Consider the following 22,401-nt stretch of genomic DNA (forward strand, 5'->3'; position numbering starts at 1 on the left):
AAGATGATGTAAAATGTGAAACTATGATCTATTTGGGATGAAGCTAATTATGCTGTAGGAACCGTAAAGCAAAGGGTGCAGTCCCATATCCAGGGTCTTTGGTAAAGGCTCGATACCTGCATCGATGATAAAGATTAGTCAGTAGCCTCCACAAAAGTTGGGGTCCTTCCAGAGTTTAGCAGTAGATTAACAGGATGCAGAGTTCTTTCCTATTGAATTGATACCTTCCAGTCACACAGCCTACTCTGAAAACGTTAGTTCTGGATCCAAGGTGCTAAACAATGTCAGTTCTTCTTTTGAAACCAAATCATAAATGTACTTATCAGAAGAAGTTTTATAACTATGTTTGTAGGCTAGAGCAGATGTCCAACTGCTTAGCAACAGAAAAAGATATTTCAGTAACACTAAAGGTATTTAAGGGACGCAATCAGTCTGCAAAAAAACTATTCAGGCTTCAACCCTGCTTAGAGTCTCAAATCCTCAACAGAAGAAACACTTCACTCCCCGGGAACGCCCTATTAGAAGATTGAAAAGTAGGTGACACTCTGTGTTTCTGAAAGGATCCATTTGGATGCCAAATTCACACAGTATTTGAAACATTCTTCTCTGCTGCCAAATGCTAACTGGAAATTGGCAAGATATCTGAGCTCCTGAAATTTGTGATGGCTAATTGCCAACAATTAGATTACATGCTGTTAGACTGACGTCCCTATTGAGAGTTTATGGGTAGTTTTACTCTGTCAGAATGTGGCGCTTGTCCGTCCGCCGTATTACAAGTGCATATTAGTCAATGGGACTTGTAGGATAGTAACCTCATTTTGACAATTAATCAAATCTGCCAAACTCTAACTAAGGCCCCAATAAAAAAAACTGTAACAATATTTAACAGCATGCCAAAGCTCCACTAAAATATCCACACACAAATAAACCTGCCTGCAGTCACTGCCATCTGTCTGTCACTGATCCACCTGAAATTTACATAAAAGGCATCTTCACAAGCCTTTGACAGGTCCTCAACCTGTAATTTATATCCACGAAAATATTCAATGAGTGAGCATTAGATAATTATGGCTTTAACGAACAAATGGAGGAGAGACAAGCTTGTTAGTCCCCCTAGATCTCATGCATCAGTGCAGCATTTATCACCATTAACCCCATAATTCTGTTTTCATGGATAGCAAAATAACTTTTACAACCTACTGGATTCTAAACCAAGCTGCTCTTTTCTCAGTGCCACATGGAACAAACTTCCCATTACCACATTTCCAGAGGGTTCACCACAAGAAACACAATCAAGCACCTATGTTTGGCATTACAGCTTGATAAGTGGTGCTATATTTTTCAACCCTGCTCAAGTTGCACCATTGTAAAATTAATTACAATGGTACATAATGTTCACAGGTGTGCTATATTGCTAGACTTGCTTTTGTGATGGTCCTGTTCTTCAGTAGCAGATCGAATATGCTATCTACAGTTGACAGACATCCATTTCCACTATCTCTCATGCTGTTAAAATGTTAAAGGGGCCATCCAGTGTACAGAAACAAACAGTACTGTTTGCCCAGTTTTGCATCGTTAACAATCAGCAACAACAGGCATTCCAGAATGTGGCTTGGTTTGATGATGATAGCTCGTGCTTTGCAATCTGTTGTGACATCATTTACCGGATGCCCCTTTAAAAATTCCTGCTGTCCCCTTAGCTGCAAATATCTAACTTAATAACAAGCCCCACCTCACTTAAGAGAGTAATGTCCTTCTTCCCGTGCTGGGATGGTGAATATGAGAGTAAATGTCTGACAAAACAATGATTGCAAAATGAGAATCCCTCCAGTACTTGCAATATAATAAATGTTGATATTTGATTTAGCAAATATATAATGACGTTTACTTTCCCATTGTCGAAGAAAGGACAACTAGGCTAGATCCCCTGATTTCTCAGTGTATCGAAGTACATGAGCACCCATTTGCTAATCTCTTTATTCTTCTGTGTTTCCTTTCAGGCCTCCTCCGAAGCATACGCTGAGTCGAGTGATGATAACCAAGAACCGAGGGAAAGACAAGCTCTGGACCTACACTCGAGACCCAATCAAGCAGGCTCTCCTGAAGAAGGTCCTGACCAGTGAGGAGCTGTCGCAGGAGGCTTGCATGTCATTCATCGATATCCTTTGAGTGATATCTTAAGGTGTGAAGGGAATCTCTGACAGTGATTCTAGGTGGGGCGGGAGGAGGGTAGGATCCTCCACTGATCCATCTTATCTTAAAAATGAGTTCACATTTTCCATTGCACTTAAGTTGTCTGCACGCATGGACTGTCACTGAGGCTCCCATTTGACGACATGTTTGATCTGCTTCCACCATCCTGCCTGACATGATGGAGCTAGTTGGTTAAAGTTTGTTCCACACCTCATGTATGTGACTCTGAGCTGGTGGTGGCGGCTGTGAGTCTCTACTAGCTGCAGTGGCACAGCATTGATTGATGAATAATTAAGAGATTCAGGCCTGTAGTCTAGAGGCTCATTGGCACATAAAGCCAAAAAGCCGGACGTGCCACACATACTTTTCTAGGCATGTGTGGCACTTCCGGCTTTATGGCTTTACAGAGTTCATGCAGTGAATGATGTCACAATACATCTTAACCCGTGGCTTGGGTCAGTTCTAACTGAAATCTGTTGATTTCAATTGTTACACCAAAATCAGAACAGAATAAAGGTTTGTTCGAAACACATCATATTAAGGTCTCTGATACATAAAATCATGTGCGTACTTAGATTGCGCTTATGTACATAACTGGATTGTATTTTGAGTGTCTCATGTCACATTAACATTTTGTGCTCACAAAACGTGATTTGCACTCTGAATATTACACCAGTATGGTGTAATGGTACGTGACAGCAAATGTACTCATAAGGATGTGGAGTTGGTGTTTGTGGATTTTCATGCCATGGAAAGTTGATGGTATTGAACACCAATATGCCTGCATATTTGTAGGTATTCACAGACTTGTGCAAAGCATATCCCCACCCCGGATATGTTTGCTTTTTTAAGGACAGAAGTTAATTTATTTCCAGGATGGGAATGGGGAGACGACATCCCAAAAATTGGTGGGTGATACAGGGTAGTGGGTTTCTTTATAAGAAACACTGTTTTTGGTGTGGATAAATAACCTCAGTGGTTTAAAGTGCAATTAAAGTTGTGTGTTACTTGTATGCCTGTGTGTACACATGCAATAAAGAGTTCCTTGGGAGACCCAATTTACCAAATAAAAAAACTTACTAATGGTAGTGCTCTTGAAATTTCTCTGGGCAGCTCTTCATTCCATTGTTAATTAGTTCACTACACATTAGAAAAGGGGATCAAACACATTGAAATTAGTCATGACCGCACTGCAATAGTGACGATTGAGCCTCAACTGTTGCACTTCACCTTTGAAATGTAAAATAGGCAACTGAAGGTGCATTTCAGCTTGGCTGGGAATCATTGGAGACCCCACTGCACAGCAGGGCCAGATGTAGGTGTCCAAAAACCGGTCGGAAACGGCCGAAAATACCGATTTTCGGCCGTTTCCGACCGGTATTTGGACATTGGTATGTAGGGGTAGCAAAAACATACAGATTCGGTCAATTTACCGAATCGGTAATTTTACCGAATCGGTAATTTTACCGAATCGGTAAATTTACTGATTCGGAAAATTTTAAAGATTCGGTAAAATTACCGATCGGTAAAATTACCGAATCTATAATTTCTTATGTAGGTATCACTTTAAACAGTGCTACAGGGCTTTTAGAATTCGTTATTTACCACCTAATACCATTGGGTGGTAAATAACGAATTCCTGTGTACATGCACAACTGTGCATGTACACCTGTGCCATGTGGCACACATACATGCCCTAAGGGCATGTATGTGTGCCACATAGCACACAAGCCAGAACAGGGATGATGTAACAGGGTGTCAAAGTGACACCCTGTCCCCCTTGGCAATTCGGTATTTTTACCGATTCAGTAATTACCGAATCGGTAAATAACGAATCCTACCGATTCGGTAAAAATTACCGAATTTTTACCTACTTCTTATTTACCGATTCATAAATACCGAATCGGTAAAATTCGGTATTTATGAATCGGTAAATAAGATTTACCTACATCTAGCCCTTAGTGCCCTAATTCTGAGCATTCTTCTCTCACTTGACAAATCATATTTAACAAAAAGACATTCAGCGACTCATACCTGCACATCATCCACACCTGGATGTCCGACGCCTACCTGAAGCTCAACCCAACCAAAACAGAATTTCCGTTATTTGCCGAGAGCAGCAATCAAGAAGCAGTACAAATCTGGCTCAATGACATGAACCTTGAGGGCATTGAAACCAAAACTTTCAATGAATGCCAAGTCGCTTTAATTCACCTTCAACACTAACCTCACCCTCAAGGAGCGTATTGCCCAAAAATATACAGACAGCCTGGTACCAGCCCCCTCTTCTAAAGAAAGAGAAACCATTTCTGACAGAAAGTGACTTAAGAACTCCTGTTCGAGCCCTTGTTCTCTCATTTCTAGATAGTGGTAGCACCCATCTCCATGGCCACATGGGCTCAGCACTAGCACCCCCTAGGGCCATATTACACACTGTAGTATGTCTCGCCTAGGGCTGCATAAAATATAATTAGGAACTTCATTGGCTACCCTTGCTGGCCCGGAGCATCTTCAAACCCTCACCATTTACAAAGCATTCATAACCAGCACTCCCACTTATCCTGCAGACCGGTTCACTATGTCTTGATGGTTTTCAGCACACCCCCACCAGGACACCATACAACTACAATCTAAGAAGTATGAAAAAGAAAAAACAATGCAGGATCTGGAACATTTCTCGTTTCTATCAGGACCGCATTAACAGTGCTCCAATTTAGGAACAGTTGAAGACACATCTCTTCAAAGAACACTACATTACAATGCATTAAGAGTCCAATTCCCAGCTGTCGCTCCAATCACTTGTTAACTTTATGCTTGTCTTTGACCATGTGCAGTGCTCTGCTGCCTTTTGGCTAGGTTTGTGCTGTACACATATCAGATCCATACATACAAGAACATAAATGAGAAGGATGTATACATGAATCATAATTGTTGGAAATTCCTCTTGTTTTACACACACCATGTCATTGCAGAAGGTGACAAAACATATGGAAATAAATCTCTGCCACATCGAAACTGAAACCAACAGTTTTGCAGAATGCTACTCAGATAAAGTACCAATATGTCTAATACATTCTAGCATTCACTCAATCAAATTATAGCTTTCTTGGTGTGCCATAATTTTATTTTATTTTTTATTTGAAAAGTTTTATATAGCACTGGCTAGACCCAGGGGTATTAGAGCGCTTTACATGAGGATCAGCGAGTTACAGGTTACATAATGTGTTGTTTTGCGTAGTTTGTTTGCTCTAGGTGTTCGTTTTCTGAAAATCAGTTCAGTTCTTGCTCATTGTGACTGCTGACCTCCAAAAGGTTTACTGTGGTATACTGTAATAAGTGTACTTTACTCAGTAAAATGTCAGTGTCATGCTTTAGATTCCCATAGCTTTTTTCACATTCCATGGAAAAGGCCAGCTCTTCATAGGATCGAATGTGAGTGTTCTGTATTGGACGGTATGCACAGTGACCATAAAAATGACTCACGCTCATTGTGACTACACCAGTGCATAAGTAGTAGCCAACCGTCATTTTGTAATTTGATTGGAACAGAAAACTTGTGCGCGACCTGTCTGAGGATACGTTTTTTTTATCTGCCCTTGCTTCCTTCTTTGCCTAAACCTGCAAGAACCATATCTGTTATTCTTTTGTTGAGAACGGCATTGCCCAAGTCACAGCTCCCATATTACTGCTGTGCTACAGAGATAGAAAGAGAGTGCAGTACTTGAGGCAACACAGAGAACTCGCTGGTTACTAACCACTAGTAAGATACGTCACTTTTCACTGCGCCCTCCTTGCGACACCAATGATGCGTCATATTTACAGTATGATGCATCATGGCGCAAGGAGTTACAGATACGTCAGTATTTCTGACGTATCTGTATGGCGCAAAAGTGACGCATAACTGGAGTGTGTCACAAAAATGACGCAACTCCAGCAATGTGTCCTTTCAAATGGGGCAAACCCCATGTGAAAGGGCCTGCGTCAGTCTTATGCCTGCTGTGAGGCAGGCGTATGAAATTGATGCATTTGTGTCCTAGAAGTGGCGCAGTGAAATCCTATAGATTTCACTGCATCACTTCTATGACCCTTTCTTGTGTCAGAACGCCCCCCCCCCCTGCATACATTATACCTGGCGTAGGTATAATGTAGCGCAGGGGTTTGCAAAGTGACGCATATACCTAGATGCGTCACTTTGTAAATATGGTGCAACAAGGCACATTTTTTACGCTGCTGGTGCGTCACAAAAAGTGACGCACCGGTGGCGTAACAGCGACGCAGGGCCTCGTAAATGAGGCCCCATATTTACTAAAGGTTGCATAGGTGCTCTTGGTATGCGAGTCAATTTAGCACTGCACTTGCGAGCCTTTAAAATATTTAGAAATGTGATGCTTTACTTTGCATTGTGTTGTGTCATGCATGCGTCTGTGCTAAACTTTAGTAAATATTGGCCTGTGTTTTTCACAACAGCATGTGGAGCTTAACTTTGGGGTTGGGGGCAAAAAGTTCCACAGTGTGAAAGCCTAAAATGTAAGTAATCTGAAACTCCCGGCAACCTAGCTAACTAGTTAGACTTTCCATGTCTAGAACTGAAAATTTCTGAGAACAACAAACTCTAAAGTGCTTTTTAGGTTTGGCTTTGTAAATGTAAAAAAAATATAAATTGATACTTGTATAGCGCACTACGCACCCGCAAGGGTCTCAAGGCACTTGTACAAATACCGCTGTGGAACCCATCCTGGCTTTCCCTGTGAGGCGTCCACTCCTGGGCACCCCCAAGGTGGAGGCCAGGCATCCTTAGCGTTGTGGGGGCCGTTGTGGAGATTAAGCAAGCTATTGCCTAGAGTTGCAGAGTGGGACTCCATGATTGGAATAGGCACCGAGGCAAGAATGATCAAGTCCGTGTAATTTTTGAGCCCAAGACCCACCGAGGCGGGGAATTGAACCCTGGTCCTGGGCTAAACCTCGGCATCAGGATCTGCCGCTCTAACCATTGAGCCACACTTCTCCAAGAGCACAGCTCTTTAAACTATTGTTATCTATTTCTTGAAAGGTGCATAGAATGGGCTTTGGCTGCACCCTGAGGGGTGTTTCCTTTCCACGCATGCCTTTAAAATAGCCAACAGGCTGTATCATTCTGAATTACAGAAAGTGTTTCCATTAGATTGCATTAAGGACTAATATACATCTGAAAAGTACACAAAATCATCATGTTCTTTGTCACATTAAATGTAATATCCCCCACATGGATTTTATAAAGAAAGTTATCCTTTTTTACTACTCTTTCCCCAGCACTAGCAATGCCAACAGGGCTTTCTTTAACATGATAGGCACCATTTCTGCATGCAACACATCTAAACAGCATTTGTGAACGGCTTTATTTACATCTCAGGGCATATTTAATAAAGACATATTCGTTTTATCAGTGCTTGTTCTCTCATTACCGACCTCTTGGAATTACCAGGGAATTCATACAATTCATACAATTCATTCAGAAATGTTATTTATAGAATATAATAATATATGGAATATATATTTAAATTACCCAGTGGCGGTCGCCACTGGGTAGTTATAGTTAGGGCCAAGAGTTTCCAGAGGTAGTGGATTTTTTGGTTTGTTTATAACTTGACACAAATCTAGATATTAGTCCAGAAACCATGCTCTGTGTGATTTGGTGTAATTCCATTAGGTCGTTTTCAAGAGTATGATGTCCAAAAATTTAGTTTTTTCAGTGAATTTCTATAGTGTTTTTAAATGTAAAGTGGATAGCATTACAATTCCTGAATATAACATCACCTTAGCATATTTTCCGTGAATATTTATATCTGGAAAGAAATAACGTAGAGCATAGAGACTGTGAGATGTATATTTATTTAAGGTATGTAGATGTGGAGTTAGGATTATGAAGTCTACATTTACTTATATGCACTTAACTTCTAGGTCCTTGAGTTTTTTGGCAAGGATATTTCTGTAGCACTATATTTTAGTAGTTGATATTTGATAAAAAACATTTAGTGCAGTAAACTCTTCACATTCAAAGTTGTTTTCTATTTTCTCCTTTAAAAACAACTTTAAGCAAATAATTCATCAACTTTTTGAAAAATTCCCAAACCATGAAATTCAAAAAGTTGTACTCATGAAAAAAAACTACAGTACTCCCTTGTACAACAGGTGGTCCAAACAAAGTATAGCTGTCAGTGGAAAAGCCCTGTACATCAAATGTAAAGTGAAGTGTTTAACTATACATGAAAATGTACAATATATTTAAATATGTGTGTGGAAGGGCTTCCTACTTTACAAAATCTAGTTGGCAGAAAAATGGATGTGTGCACAGTGTTCTGTACATTTTCTGCTCAGTCTAAGCTTGCACACTTAAGTACAATGAAACATGTCAATATTGGGTTTGTGGTGTACCGTGCTTGTTATTTTTTGGTTATTACTTAACTAACTTTGAACCTATACTGAAATATATGGGGGATTATCCTTCCAAGAGGATGCGGTCCGTGAATGAACTCACAGACCAAATTTTTGAAGGTGCCTTGAAAGCAGAGCCTCTGAAGGACGAGATCTTCAGCCAAATCCTGAAGCAGCTCACCGACAACCACATAAAGTAAGGCTGGTAGTTGTTCATCTGACTGTGACGTGCATCTCTGTTCTTGTAGCGTCTGTATGCCTATTTCATTGACTGAACCCCTATGAACTTCTTACTGTATTGCTTAGTTTTTTCCTGCTTTTTTACACCACACTATGCAACAGAGTTTGAGAAGGATGGGGCATTTCTGATATGGGTAAATGTACGTAACCTTAAGCAAAATACTTGAATCATGAATCCTTGCATCTCATCAAATTCAGACTTTGGCCATCTCTTTCACAGGGTACACATGTATATAATAATATCCCTGCCCCCACCCCTTTCTGTTTTCTCCTTTACCCAGAGGCCACTATTATGTTACTTCCACACCACGCTTCAGGAGCTGATGCCATATTGCGTCTCCACTACTCACTTTAGTCACTAGGCAATTCCCTTTTGATAAAATACTGATCATGGAACGCTTTTATTCACACATTGTACCACTCTGTATTTCAGGCGTATGACACATGTTTGTATCTTTGTTGATAGAAATCAATATATATATATATATATATTTATTTATTTTTTCAAAGAGAACAATGATGTGTATAACAAAAGACGAAAACAATATGACGGCTAATGAGTCAACATGGCATTAGCTGTTACTTTAGTTTTAAAGTATATTCCTTTGTGAAAGCTCCTTAGTTCTTGATCTTCTACAATAGAATAAGAATTTTGGTCCAAAAACAGAGTTGCTTTTCAGAGTTGCTCTCTCCCCAGCAGCTCTGCTGTGCCATCGCTGTGCAGACCTCTGACTACCACCTGGTAGGTGCGAGGCTGCTGCCCGCTCACAGGTGCCCGTTTCTGCTGCTCGCTCCACCTGGGATCTAGCCAGTTAATAGCCCGCTCCACGCTCTGCCCTTCACCAGCAGCCCCTTAGCCTCTGCCCCTGTTTTGTTTTATTTTATTATTTCCTGCCTCCGTTCCCGCCGCTGCTGCCCCTGCGGTCCCTCCCCCCGGACGATCCCCACTCCCGCCTCCCAGCAGCACGTCCCTCACCCCTCTCCTATATAATGGCAGGCGCTGCAAGGTCCCGCCACTGGTGCACCAAAGGCAAGCCCGATCAGCGGCAGTATCTCAAACCATCCACTGCTACAACACAGCTGCCCTCCTTACACTCAACCCCGGTAGAAACAATGACTGCCAGGAGGCCACGCTGAACACAACCTAAGGCCCAGTTCTCCCTCCGCCACTGCTGCCAGACCTTCACCACCGCCCCACCCGCCAACACCGCCAACGCCCTAAGATGCATCCTCCTCAACGTGCGCTCCGTACACAGACACGCCGCAGAGATCTGGAACCTACTGGACTCACTCTCGCCCGAAGTCGCCTTTCTCATGAAAACCTGGACCAATGCCTCCTCCGCCCCTGACATTGCCATCGCCATCCCGGACGGGTATAAGATCTAGAGGACGGACCACCCCAACCACCCGGGAGGAGGTCTCGCCATTGTTCACAAGAACTCCCTCCGCCTCACCACCTCCAACGAAACCTTCCCCGCCACCGAACTCCTGCTCTTCCAGGTCCAGACCAGCCCCAACTCCACACTCTGCGGCACCCTCACTTACAGACCCTCCAGCCCCCTTCACCGACACCATCACCGACCTTATCGCACCCAACGCCATCGCCGCAATGGTCTACATACTCATCGGAGACCTGAACTTCCACCTTGACAACCCCAGGGACATCAACTCCACCACCGTCCGTGACAACCTTGCCAACATCGGACTAAAAGAACTAGTCACCACACCGACCCACAAGGCAGGACACACCCTCGACCCCATCTTCACGGGAGGAAACAGTGTCCCCTAAGCCACACCACGCAAACCTCATGGACAGACCACCACTGCGTACACTTCCTTGTCGACAAACCCAAGGCACCCAAACCTCCCCCGCTAGAAACTGGAGTGGTCAATGATGGGCAACTCAACTACACCCTCAACCGCGACGTCCCCACCACGGTCACCAACGCCAACCTCGCAGCCAGGAAATTTCACACGTGGATCACAAACGGCACAGACAAGATCGCCCTGCTATGCAACCCCAACAAACATTGCCCCAGGAAAGTCGCCTGGTTCATCCCCGATCTCCAAGAAACCAGACGGACCTGAAGGCGCATGGAGACGAATTGGAGAAACAGCAAGACACCTGGAAACTACACCACCTACAAGGATGCCATGGTGAACTTCCACCAACACATCAGAACCACCAAAAGAACCTTCATCCACAACAAAATCATCTCCAACTTCAGTAACTCCAAGGAACTCTTCAGCATCATCCAGGAATTTACCAACCCGCAGCGAAGCCACGGACAACACCCCTTCCCAAGACCTCTGCGACAAGCTCGGAACCTACTCCACCTGAAGATCAAAAACCTCTACTACAACTTCAACAACCATACGCCCAACTCCGCAGCCAGCCCGCCCTCCGGCTACACCAGCCAGCCCACCACCTCCTCCTGGATACCGATCATGGCAAAAGAGACCCCCTAATCCATGAAAGGCATCCACTCAGGGGCCCCCACCGACCACTGCCTACCACACATCTACCACAGAGCCACCAGCGCACCTGAACTACAACACACCATCAACACCACCTTCGAGACGGGCACCTTCCCCAATCGACTGGAAACACACAGAAGACAGGCCCCTGCTCAAGAAGCCCTCAGCTGACCCCACTGTCCTCAAGAACTACTGGCCCATCTCGCTCCTCCCCTTTGCAGTGAAAGTTGCTGAGAAAACCGCCAACTCAGAACTGACAAGGTTCATCCTCGACTTGTCTCAATCCGGATTCTGAAGCAACCATAGCACAGAGACGGCCCTACTCGCGGCCACAGATGAAATCTGCAACCTCCTCGACCAAGACCACACTACAGCCCTGATTCTACTCAACCTATCGGCAGCATTCAACACCGTCTCGCATTGCACACTCGTAGCCAGACTACACAACGCTGGCATACAAGGAACTGCCCTCGACTGGATCCGGTCATTCCTCAATGGCAGAAGCCAAAGCATCAGACTGCCGCCCTTCCTCTCCCAACCCACAGAAATCAACTGCGGAGTCCCACAGGGGTCATCACTCAGCTCAACCTTCTTGAACACCTACATGGCCCCCCTTGTCGCCATTGTCAGACAACACAGCCTCAGCATTGTATCCTATGCTGACGTCACCCAGCTCATCCTCTCCCTCACCAAGGACTCCGCCACCACCAGACTCGACTTCCAAGAAGGAATGCAGGACGTTGCAGCCTTGATGACAAACAGCTGCCTAAAGCTCAACCCTGAAAAGACAGAAGTCCTAGTCCTCGGAACCACCCCCTCAGCATGGGACAACACTTGGTGGTCCACCACCCTCGGAAGCCCACCGACCATGGCAGAAACCTCTGCATCGTACTCGATTCTTTGCTCTCCATGAACCGACAGCTCAACGCTGTCGCCTCCAGCTGCTTCAACACCCTCCGCATTTTCCGTAAGACTGTCAAATGAACCCCCCCCCCCCCCCCCGAGTCCAGGAAGACAGTCACCCACGCACTCATTACCAGCAGGCTGGACTACGGAAACGCCCTCTATGCTGGCATAAACAAGTCTCTACTCTGCAAACTCCAGACGATACAGAACATCGCCGTCAGACTCGTCCTCCTCATCCCCCGACACGAGCACGTCAGCCAACACCTACGGAGGCTCCACTGTCTCCCCGTTGAGAAGCGAGTAACCTTCAAGATTCTCACCCACGCCTACAAATGCCTACACAACCCGGTCTCTGATACCTCAATGATAGAATCACCCTCCACATACCCAAAAGAAATCTCCGATCAGCCAACCTCATCCTCACCGAAACCCCAGGCATCCGCAGAGCAAAGCAGGGGAAAGATCCCTCTCCTACATCACGGCCAAGACCTGAAACGAGTTCCCAATCGACATCAGACGCGCCCCCCTCCCTGACCACCTTCAGGAAGACTCAAGACCTGGCTCTTCGGCTGAACGGAGCTTCTGACCCCGCCTCCCCGCGCCTTGAGACTCCCATGGGTGAGTAGCGCGCTTACAATTCCCTGATTGATTGATTGATTGATTGATGGTTTCTTATAGTTTACAGCAGATTCACCAGGGACCTGTTAATCAAATCATCAAAATTTATGTGAGATAGACCAACATCAACCAGCTGCTTGATTTAAATGATACATGATGTCACGCTGTATTTCCCCAGTTAAGTCAGGCATGTGTACCAAGTGAATACATGTTAGCTAAAAATATTTCAAGTCACATCAATAGCCACCATTATTGACGTTCTGAATGTTTTCCATTTCTATGATCAGCAATTCATCTGATCAAATGTAGGGGTGTTCTGAATTATTTGTTAATGATATTTCTTGAAAAATGTACAAAATACGTAAAAATTTACAAAATACGTAAAAAATGTTTTTGGTGCAAAATATTGTTTGCTGGTATTTCACTTGACCTTCAACAACCAAGGGCATACCTTGTGTAAACAAGTCACGAAGGATATCGCCAAGAGACTGATTGATGCAGGAAATGTTTCTTAGAGACACATCATCTGCGAGAACGATTCTCCTGTAGCTGAAACGATGTGAAATGGCATAAAATGAAATTTCAAAGAATTGTGAATCTCATGTAAAGCGAAATTCGGGAATTTTGTGAACTTTGCCTCCATAGTTTAAATGTCACCTAAGCCCAATTAATTGTTTACCACAGTGGTTGTTTAAACCTGCAGACAATGCACACATTTGTTCCACATGATTCATGCTAAACCAAACTTATCTCTTCATGGAATATGCCAATAGATAGTTCTAACACAGTAGAGAAGTGACTATTATTTCTGCCCCTCTCGCTTGCCCCAGTTGTCTTCACTTTGTGTCATTCACATTCATTATATTCCCTGGAAAGAGTCCCACACTTTTTTCATGTCACACACTTTTCTTTTACCACAGGTACAGTGAAGAGAAGGGCTGGGAGTTGCTGTGGTTGTGCACTGGACTCTTCCCACCAAGCAATGTTCTCCTGCCTCATATTCAGAGGTTTCTCCAGTCCCGGAAGCAGCACCCACTTGCCAATGATTGCATGCAGCGACTACAGAAAGCACTGAGGTACATAAAGGCACAGTCTTCCGGTGAATGGATGGTGAACTACAATAGTTAAAGGAGGCAGCTTCATATCAGTAGCGCGTTAGGCTTGTTGGATATTGTAGAGTCTTTAGCCATAAAGCCGGATGCCCAATAGGATTTCTGCTCACCTACATGACACACACAACAATGCATACACTTTTCAATTCATTGAACTTACTTGAAGGCAAACTCACATACGTTTTCAAAATACAGTGGCCATAAGTTCACTTTTTGTGTGTGATATATTTGAAAATAGTGTTTTTGATTTAAATAAAAATATTAAAGTAGATTTATACTATTGCGTGAAGCAATAGGCTCTGCAGTGCAATTATAACAATGCATTTTATTTTCTATATTGACTTCCAAATTTGTTTACAAATTACAGTGTTTTCTATTATGCCAACATGCCACTTTTCTACCAAATCAGCGAGGCATGCGTACAAACGAATAAAGTAGTGAGAGTATATTTGACCTGCAATTAGCTACAAGTTGTTATAGTTTGAAAAGAGTGGTCATAGGGCCACCAAACAGCAAACTGCATAAGCCTGAAACCAAATGTAAAATGCTAGGGCTATCGTATGTCTGACAATATTTGACCCCATTCCGTGGGAACTGTTGTTATCAGTGTTGAAATGCACATGATGAGTTCATAGTCCTTACTGGGCACTGGGAAAGTTTGACTTTCTGCTGGTGCAAATGTTTCATTCAATGCCATTTCCTGAACAGCACCACAAACGACATGAGTCGTGGCATTGAAATGCTCACAAACCAAAGATCCTATAAACTCAACATACTGTTAAAACAAATGCCACAGCCTGACACTAAGGTGGCTAAAGTATGATAAGAATGATATATTCTTAATATAATCATTAAACCTATAAGAAAGGTGAAGAAGAATTATTACACTACACAGAACAATGGACATCTTTATCAGAGATCCAAAAGGGTACCATACTAACAAGAGTGGCCGTGGAATAGAAACAAACTCTACTCAACCTACTCACAAATAAGAAAAGATGCAGACAATAAACAACATAAAAAAAAAAAACTAGGTACCATCCATTATTTAACTAGCAACCTTAACAGCAACACAAAGCAGAAGACAGCGATGCACACAAAGAGCCAAGCATAAAATCACACTTGAAGTACAAAATTACAAGAGGTAGAAATACAACTGGTACACATTACATACTGGAAACATATCCACGATCAGACATGACCCACTACGCACATGTTGAGATGCGCATTTAAGTGTCATGTTGATAGCTACATTGTTTGGCCTTTTTGGAACTAAGCATGTAGTGCAAATCACCATTAGAACATATTTACATGTTTTATCCAAACCTAAGGATTTGGACACTTTGATGATACAGGGCAGACCCCACATCACACCCATTCTAAAAGAACTTTTTTCGCTGCCCATTGATGCAACAATCAGATCACCCGCTTAACTGAATATGAAACTTCCAACTACTGGAGGGTAAGAAATACCAGAGCAAATCACAACTCCTAGACATCCTGAACTCCAGGATAACTAGAACTCTCAACCGAGCCCTTTTATGTTAGTTGATATAACAGAACAGGGTGGCTGATCAGGATAATTTTCAAGAAAAATTATGACACGCGCAGCCCAAATGTACTGCGTGGCCAGCGGTTTTATATTCCAAAAGAATTTATTTTCAATTGCAATAAAATTTCATAGAGTTCACAAATGGCATAAAGGAAAAAGACTCTGTCAGCACAGTTAATTCAAAAACAAGCAATTGTGTGTACAGTATATACAAAATATACAAATATACAAATATACAAACATTTAAGGTGAAAAAATCAACAATCAAAATAACATAACACCAAAATAGTACTTTGCTACCATAAGTAACATTTCAAGCCAATTGCACAATAAGGAGACCTTTACACAAAGCACATTGTTAATGCATTTGGAGAACAACCAGTCCTATAAACTAGAATCCAGTGGACAGGCGGAGCCAGGATGGAATGAAGTTGCCTGCCTGTCTCACAGCACCTGTGATAGAGTGTTTTTATGGGGGTTAACAGCAAGGGACCACAGAGATGGTATTATTTACTTCCTAGCTGCACCCTTTTATCTTGCCACAGGCTGGGTGTCAACGCGTTTCGAACCGTAGATGTTATTGGTTCTCCTCAGGACGGGGACTGGGTAAGGATTTGTCTGAAAGGAAATTAAGGGATGGTGTCATTACTATACAAAGTAACACTACAAGTACCCTCTCTCTCTCTACACAAAACAGGGGTGTGACAGCAATTTACCTGCACAGAGAGCGCAAGGGCTCCAGGAGTGTAGGTCTACCGCAAGTCAAGGTGAGTTTCTAGAAAAGTAAGCGAAAACAATCACAACCAGCTGTATTCACAACACTGCATACAACCACCAGCAATATTGGCGTGTTCTAAGAAGGAAAAATGTGGGCGCGTACCTGTGCTGGGTGGAATGTGGGTCAAAGACACAGTGCCCGCGAAACGGTGCACAATCAAAACCGAGGGCGACTCACATAGTCATTATCATGTGGCAGAAGCTGTAATTAACAGGAAAGGAGACAAATGAGCACCCCTAGCATTACAAAACCCAGAGTGAATATGGGCGCGACTGGTCATAAAAAAAACGAATCCTACCTGCATGAAAAATTCTGGCAGGAGAACGACTGACCCAGGAGACTAATTCATGAGCACACGCGGGTACACTTTAGCCGCGAACCGCTGCATAGAGACAAGGGGATACGTTAGAGTCACGCAGCCTGTGCGCTCAAGGTGCATACTCGTAGCGTGTCATTGAAAGCGGGAGACACTTACTCGTAATAGGGAAGAAGTCCTTTTCCAATACCGCACTCGTCAGTAGTGAGCCGGTCTGGGTAACGAGCCGGTGTTTATTTGAAACTGGGGAGGGAATTTTTCGGAGGAATGGAAAGTGACAACGGACACTGGACATTTGCTAGGAATGCTGGTACTTGTGGTCACTGTGAAGTAGAGCGGAACCAACAGAGGCCCCAGTGCGATTTGTGGTAATTGCAACATGGGAAATGTATCGTAGGTAGAGACTGTAGGGAATAATCCCTCAGCAATATAGGTTTACAAACGCAAAAACGGGCTATTGTCAAAACGATATGGTCAATCGTTTCGCAAAGCTGTCTAGGCTGTATTGAGAAAGAAACAAGACAAACGAGATAGAAATTAAACTTACTGTCAGCAAACATAGTTGACACAGGCGCCAGTCGGCACACATTGATGGTCGCATCTGCGTGTATTCCATACATAAATGTCTGTCTAGATACTATTGTCTCGCAAGTAGCCGACAAAACCGCTTTATACCACAGGCTGGGAAAATGAGATAGAGATTGCACATTCCTCAGCAGTCATCATTAGCACAAGCGCCTCTCAGCACACATTGCTTGCCGCATCTGCGTTCATTCAAGACAAAATTGTCTATCTTAGTTCCATTGTCTCCTTGGTGGCATACGTATCCGTGTTGGAGCACAGTGTTTAGGGGGAAGGAAAAAACCAGAGTTGATAAACAAAAAGGGAAAGCAGCACAGCTATAGCACAGTTCAACATGATCAGGCAAAGAATTTCAAAGTTCATAGGTTGGCAAGTTCAGACATTTCATTAAGGCCAGAATTGGATGTGTCGAATTTCAGAATGAGGTACGCCTCTTTTTGGGAAAGGCGGACGTCTGGGTCCCCACTGCCCCCTCTGATGGTAGCAAGGACAGTCCATCTTATGTCATTAGAGGAATGTTTGTATTGAAGAAAATGGGAAACCAATGGTGCAGTCAGATTCTTGTTGTTTATACGAGAGCGATGTTGGATGATTCTTTGGCGCACCTCCTGCGTGGTTTTACCGATGTACACCTTCTTGCAGGGACATTGTATTGCATAAACAGTGTATTTAGTCTTGCAGTTGGTGTGTTCGTCATGGCGCCAGAATTTATTACCATCCGTGAAGAGAGAGCCTTCCATAGTCAGGTCACAAACAGAGCACGTTCCGCATTTTCGATGACCTTTAACAGGGTTGGCTCCGAATATCGTGCCTTGAGTGTCCTTTTTTTTTCGGATCCATTACCTCCATTTGGTTACACCTTTTATGTTAGTGCCAGCACTTCATAACTGTCTGCCAAAGGCCATAGACCTTGATCCTAACCTGCTCTCCATTCAAAAACACCTAAAGTCTGACCTCTAGAATCCCCCTTAAAGAGCTTCCTTTGATCCTATTTATATGCCTCTGCCAGTTCCCTCGGAGTGGCTACCCCTTTCTTTGTTCTAACCCTTCATTATGTGCTGTACCAATCTCTTTGGAACCGTTACCTTGTTAATTGTAAAGAGTGCGTCCATGTGTCCAGAACCACGCTACATAATTAACTTGAAAAACAATCATAGAGATACTGTCCTGCTCTCCCTGCCCTAACAGAAAGTTCCTCTACCCTCTATGCATGATTATATTGACATATTGATGACAGTGGAACAGACTATTATATGACCACCACTGCTCCAAACACTCACCTGCCAGAATTGACCACATTCCAAAATTTGGATTCCACCCGTGCAGCTCTAAAGACAGCTCAGACAGCCACAACACGCTGAACACGGAAACCCTGAAGCGAGGGAGGCCAGGCTGGCCAGCCAGATGCAGCAAAAAGAGTAGTGGCCCACATGCATCAATATCGGCTTTTGCGATTTCTAAATTGCGAAAAATAGCGATTCGCAATTTAGAAATCGCAAAAGCCTATGCATGATTATTTTTTCATTTTTTATGCAATTCGGTAAAAATCGCTATTTTTACCGAATCGCATAAAAAATGCGAATTTCAAATTGAGAATTCGCAATTCCCATACATTCCTATGGGCCAAAATGCCCATAGGAATGAATGGGAATTGCAAATTCGCAATTTGAAATCGCAATTCATCAATCCATTTCAAGGGTGGAGAGGGGGGTCTAAATGACCCCCCCCCCCTGCACCCATGAAATGTACTTTTCAGTAGAAGTTACATACACACATGTCCCAAGGACATGTGTGTCTGTAACTTAACAGTTTAAAAAATACATTTTTGTGCATTTTTAAACAATTTCGCAAATTACCACGAGGTTGAACTTCGTGGTAATTTGCACTTCCAATTTGAAAAATCGCACATTTATTGGAAATGATGCATAGCATTTAAGAAATCGCAAAATTGCGATTTCTTATATGCTATCGCAATTTTAGAAATCGCAAAAAAGTTGCGATTTCTAAAATAGCAAGATGCATCCCAAACAGCACTTTTGGAATTGCAAACGGCCGATTTTAAGGAATCGCACCGTTTGCGACTCCAAAAATGCTTGATGCATGTGGGCCAGTAAGTGTAAGCACATCATGACATGGAAATGGAAGTACCAGCACTTCCCCCTGAAAAATATTGGACCACTGCAGAGAGAACCAGGAAGGCTCTCCTTCAAGCACAAGAAGAGCAAGCATGCAGTGCCCAATAGGGTCTTCACATTTAAGTACAGGTGCAATGCAGAAACATGGCCAGGTCCTTACTGCCCTAACTCTGAAGAACCGAAGTAAACACCAGGCCTTATGCCTCTCTTGCTCCATTCATTCATACTTTTAATCTTGAAGGTATGCTCGGCTGGGACCTCAGTACTACTTTGCTATGTGTGAAGCAGGACAGCTTCTCTGTGGCAACTCAGCACTAGACAAAAACACTAATAAATATAAATATATCTGAATTTGGCTATCATGAAGAATAAAGCAATGTTTCAACCCTCTAGGTACACTTTTAATTTCAGCTGGAATCAATTTGAGTGACCAATTCCGGTTGCTTTGTTTTAAATCTAAGCAAACTTTCTGCATTGCTCCGCAGTGTAAGAAATACTCAAATCTAGTATTTAAATCCATGAATACTGGAGTGGAATGTGGCAAATAGTTTCTGGTAAAATTTTTGTCTGTTAAATTTTATTTTAGAAATGGATCAAGGAAATATCCACCACATCTAGTCGAGGTTGAAGCTATCCAGCACAAAACTACGCAAATATTCCATAAGGTTTACTTCCCTGATGACACAGATGAGGTACCCTTGGTTTTAACGTTTATTGGTTAAACTATCTGTTTTTGAAAGTGGTGATGTCTGTCTAGATTTATGATTTAAGATTTTTATATGAGATGCTATTCACCACTGATACATCTACTAACATGCTACAAATAAATGAACATGTATCATTTTTTACCATTTTGTATAACAGATTCTATGATCATTTCATTTCATTCATTATCATTCCGATGCAATTTTTATTTTTTTATGCAACTGTGTTAGATATGTATTTTCACCTTATTTGTATTATCATGCCATTTTGTGATGTATTGATTTGTTGCCAAGATAATGTAGTGCAATACCGTTACATTTTAATTCATAGTAGCTTTAATATAAAGTGGCTTATGCTGGGAAGAAGCTTCCTTATGGAGAGTTGTCTCAAATCCTCTGCCTCTCTGTTGTGTATTCTGACTTGCAATATATTTTACTGCTTAATGGTCTCTCATTGATATGAAGGGCATTTTTACTTGTGCCCCCGACAGAAGTAACTTTTTCCTCCTGTGATGATGCGGCCAGTTATTAAAGTTAACTCTTTTCTTGCTTTTGCATTTCCCAACGATGATCTGCTAGCAGAGCTAAATGACAACAGCATATATTATGAAACCAACACCAAAACAAAATTGTCAATTAAGAAAAAAGGAAGCTTGTATCTAAACATGGAAAAAACATCTGAAGAAACATAAGTGAACTAGGAGGAACATCAGCCATAAATATACATGTTCAGTGTAGGAAAAACATGTTGGTCATGAATTAACAGCAAAAAAAGACAAATGGACCAAAAATATGACCCATATGAGTGTAGTGCAGGTAGAAGCGATATTTTGACTCACCCATTTGGGTAAAACATTTAATAATATTAGAATAGTCAAACTCTAGAGGGAGATTTTTTCCCCACACAGTTTACAGTTTATTTGTAATTCAGGATTTTGGGAGGGAAGACGACATGGTGGAAGCGAGGGGCTGCTTGGTAGCCTTTGCGCCCCGATCACAATCCTACAGATTTAGCTTACTATAGATACAAACAGACATTTTCAGGGCTGAGTCTGGCAGCTTCTAAGGGCACATTGTTCAGAGCTGGAGAGCTGTTGGGGCACTGAGCCTCTTTTGATGGAAGGTGGGCCTGGTCAGCATCCGAATTACGACCTTGCTAATATATGTGGGTACCCTTAGAAACATACAAAATATGGGGACAGTAGATGGATTAAAGGGGTGTCTCAGATCATGAGTGTACCAAAATTTTGTTATATGTCTCTTGTGCAAGGACAAAAAATCACTATAAGACACCTTTTGGGGTAAACATTCCCTAACAATTCACTCATCAAGTAAATAGAAAGGAAGGAACATTCAGTATCATGAACGTAGTCTTCTATCAAAAGCTGTCACTAGAGGGCAGTACTGCAGGCTGCCCATTTTTCTCCCTCTGTCTCTTTCTTGCTCTGTGTCTCTTTCTTGCTCTCTTTCTCTCATTCTCTCTTTGACTCTCTCTCTCTACCTGTCTCTCTCTCACTCCCTTTCTATGACAATTTGACAGCCTTCAGATATGTAGATTGGTATTTCATCCACAGCAGTACCTCCTAAGCATTACTTCTTTATGGTTACATCTGAATTAGTCTCAGCTGAACCAGCCCGCTTGGAAAAGATGAGAATTTCCTTGACAGAAACCAAGATCTTAGAACTCCTCCCAGCACACCTTGTAACAGGCAATTCTTACTTTAAGAAGATGTTATCTCTGTTCCAGGATGCTCGGAATTGCCATGAATTTCCAGACCAAAGGGAAGATGTTCCACGGTAAGACAAAGTGACCCAAAGTAGCTCCACTCAGCCATTACAAGTATACCCACAATTCCAAGTGCTTGTTGTTAAACTGTTCAGAGGCAAGCAGCTTCTTATGGGTATCCAACATTTCATCTAAGCACTCTGCCCAGAAGCTAAGTTGACAAAATCTCCACTTTAAAAAAAGGCAAAACAGTGATAGGTGGAATGCTTGAATGAAACTCAACGAATCAGAAAAGGGGGTGGTGATGAACAGTGTGTCTGAATTAAGCAGACCACTCTTACCCAGTCCAAAGATCAGGGCTTGATCCATCACCGTTATTTATCTCACTGCCCCATCCCAGTTCAGAACCTGGCTATATGCAAATCAGTCTGTCCCTGGCCCAGTGCATCATGGGAACAGGGCAGACTAAACTACCAAGCCAATTCTTCACCAGAAAGGAGACAAGCTACCGGGGACCGGTTTCTGGCATTTCAGCCGTTGTCTCCTCTAAATTTTAACACAAGCAACACCAACTTAGTTATGCTTAATCAGTGAGGATTCGCTTTAATCCTGTGGCAGAATGAGCTTTGGAATGATTTCTGGGCATACCC

The 22,401-nt window shown here is 42.8% G+C and overlaps 1 protein-coding gene across 1 annotated transcript in view; it reads left to right on the top strand.

The window, feature by feature from the left end:
• Window positions 1-22,401, top strand: part of MYO7A (myosin VIIA) — a 778,803-nt gene that overhangs the window by 673,989 nt on the left and 82,413 nt on the right. Inside the window, exons 39-42 of the mRNA XM_086933887.1 lie at window positions 2,001-2,158; window positions 8,647-8,800; window positions 13,767-13,922; window positions 19,908-20,013. Coding sequence (XP_086790013.1) covers window positions 2,001-2,158; window positions 8,647-8,800; window positions 13,767-13,922; window positions 19,908-20,013 — 574 coding nt within the window. The remainder of the gene's footprint in view (window positions 1-2,000; window positions 2,159-8,646; window positions 8,801-13,766; window positions 13,923-19,907; window positions 20,014-22,401) is intronic.

Source organism: Lissotriton vulgaris, chromosome 8 (genome assembly GCF_964263255.1).
Source record: "Lissotriton vulgaris chromosome 8, aLisVul1.2, whole genome shotgun sequence".
Lineage (NCBI taxonomy): Eukaryota > Metazoa > Chordata > Amphibia > Caudata > Salamandridae > Lissotriton > Lissotriton vulgaris.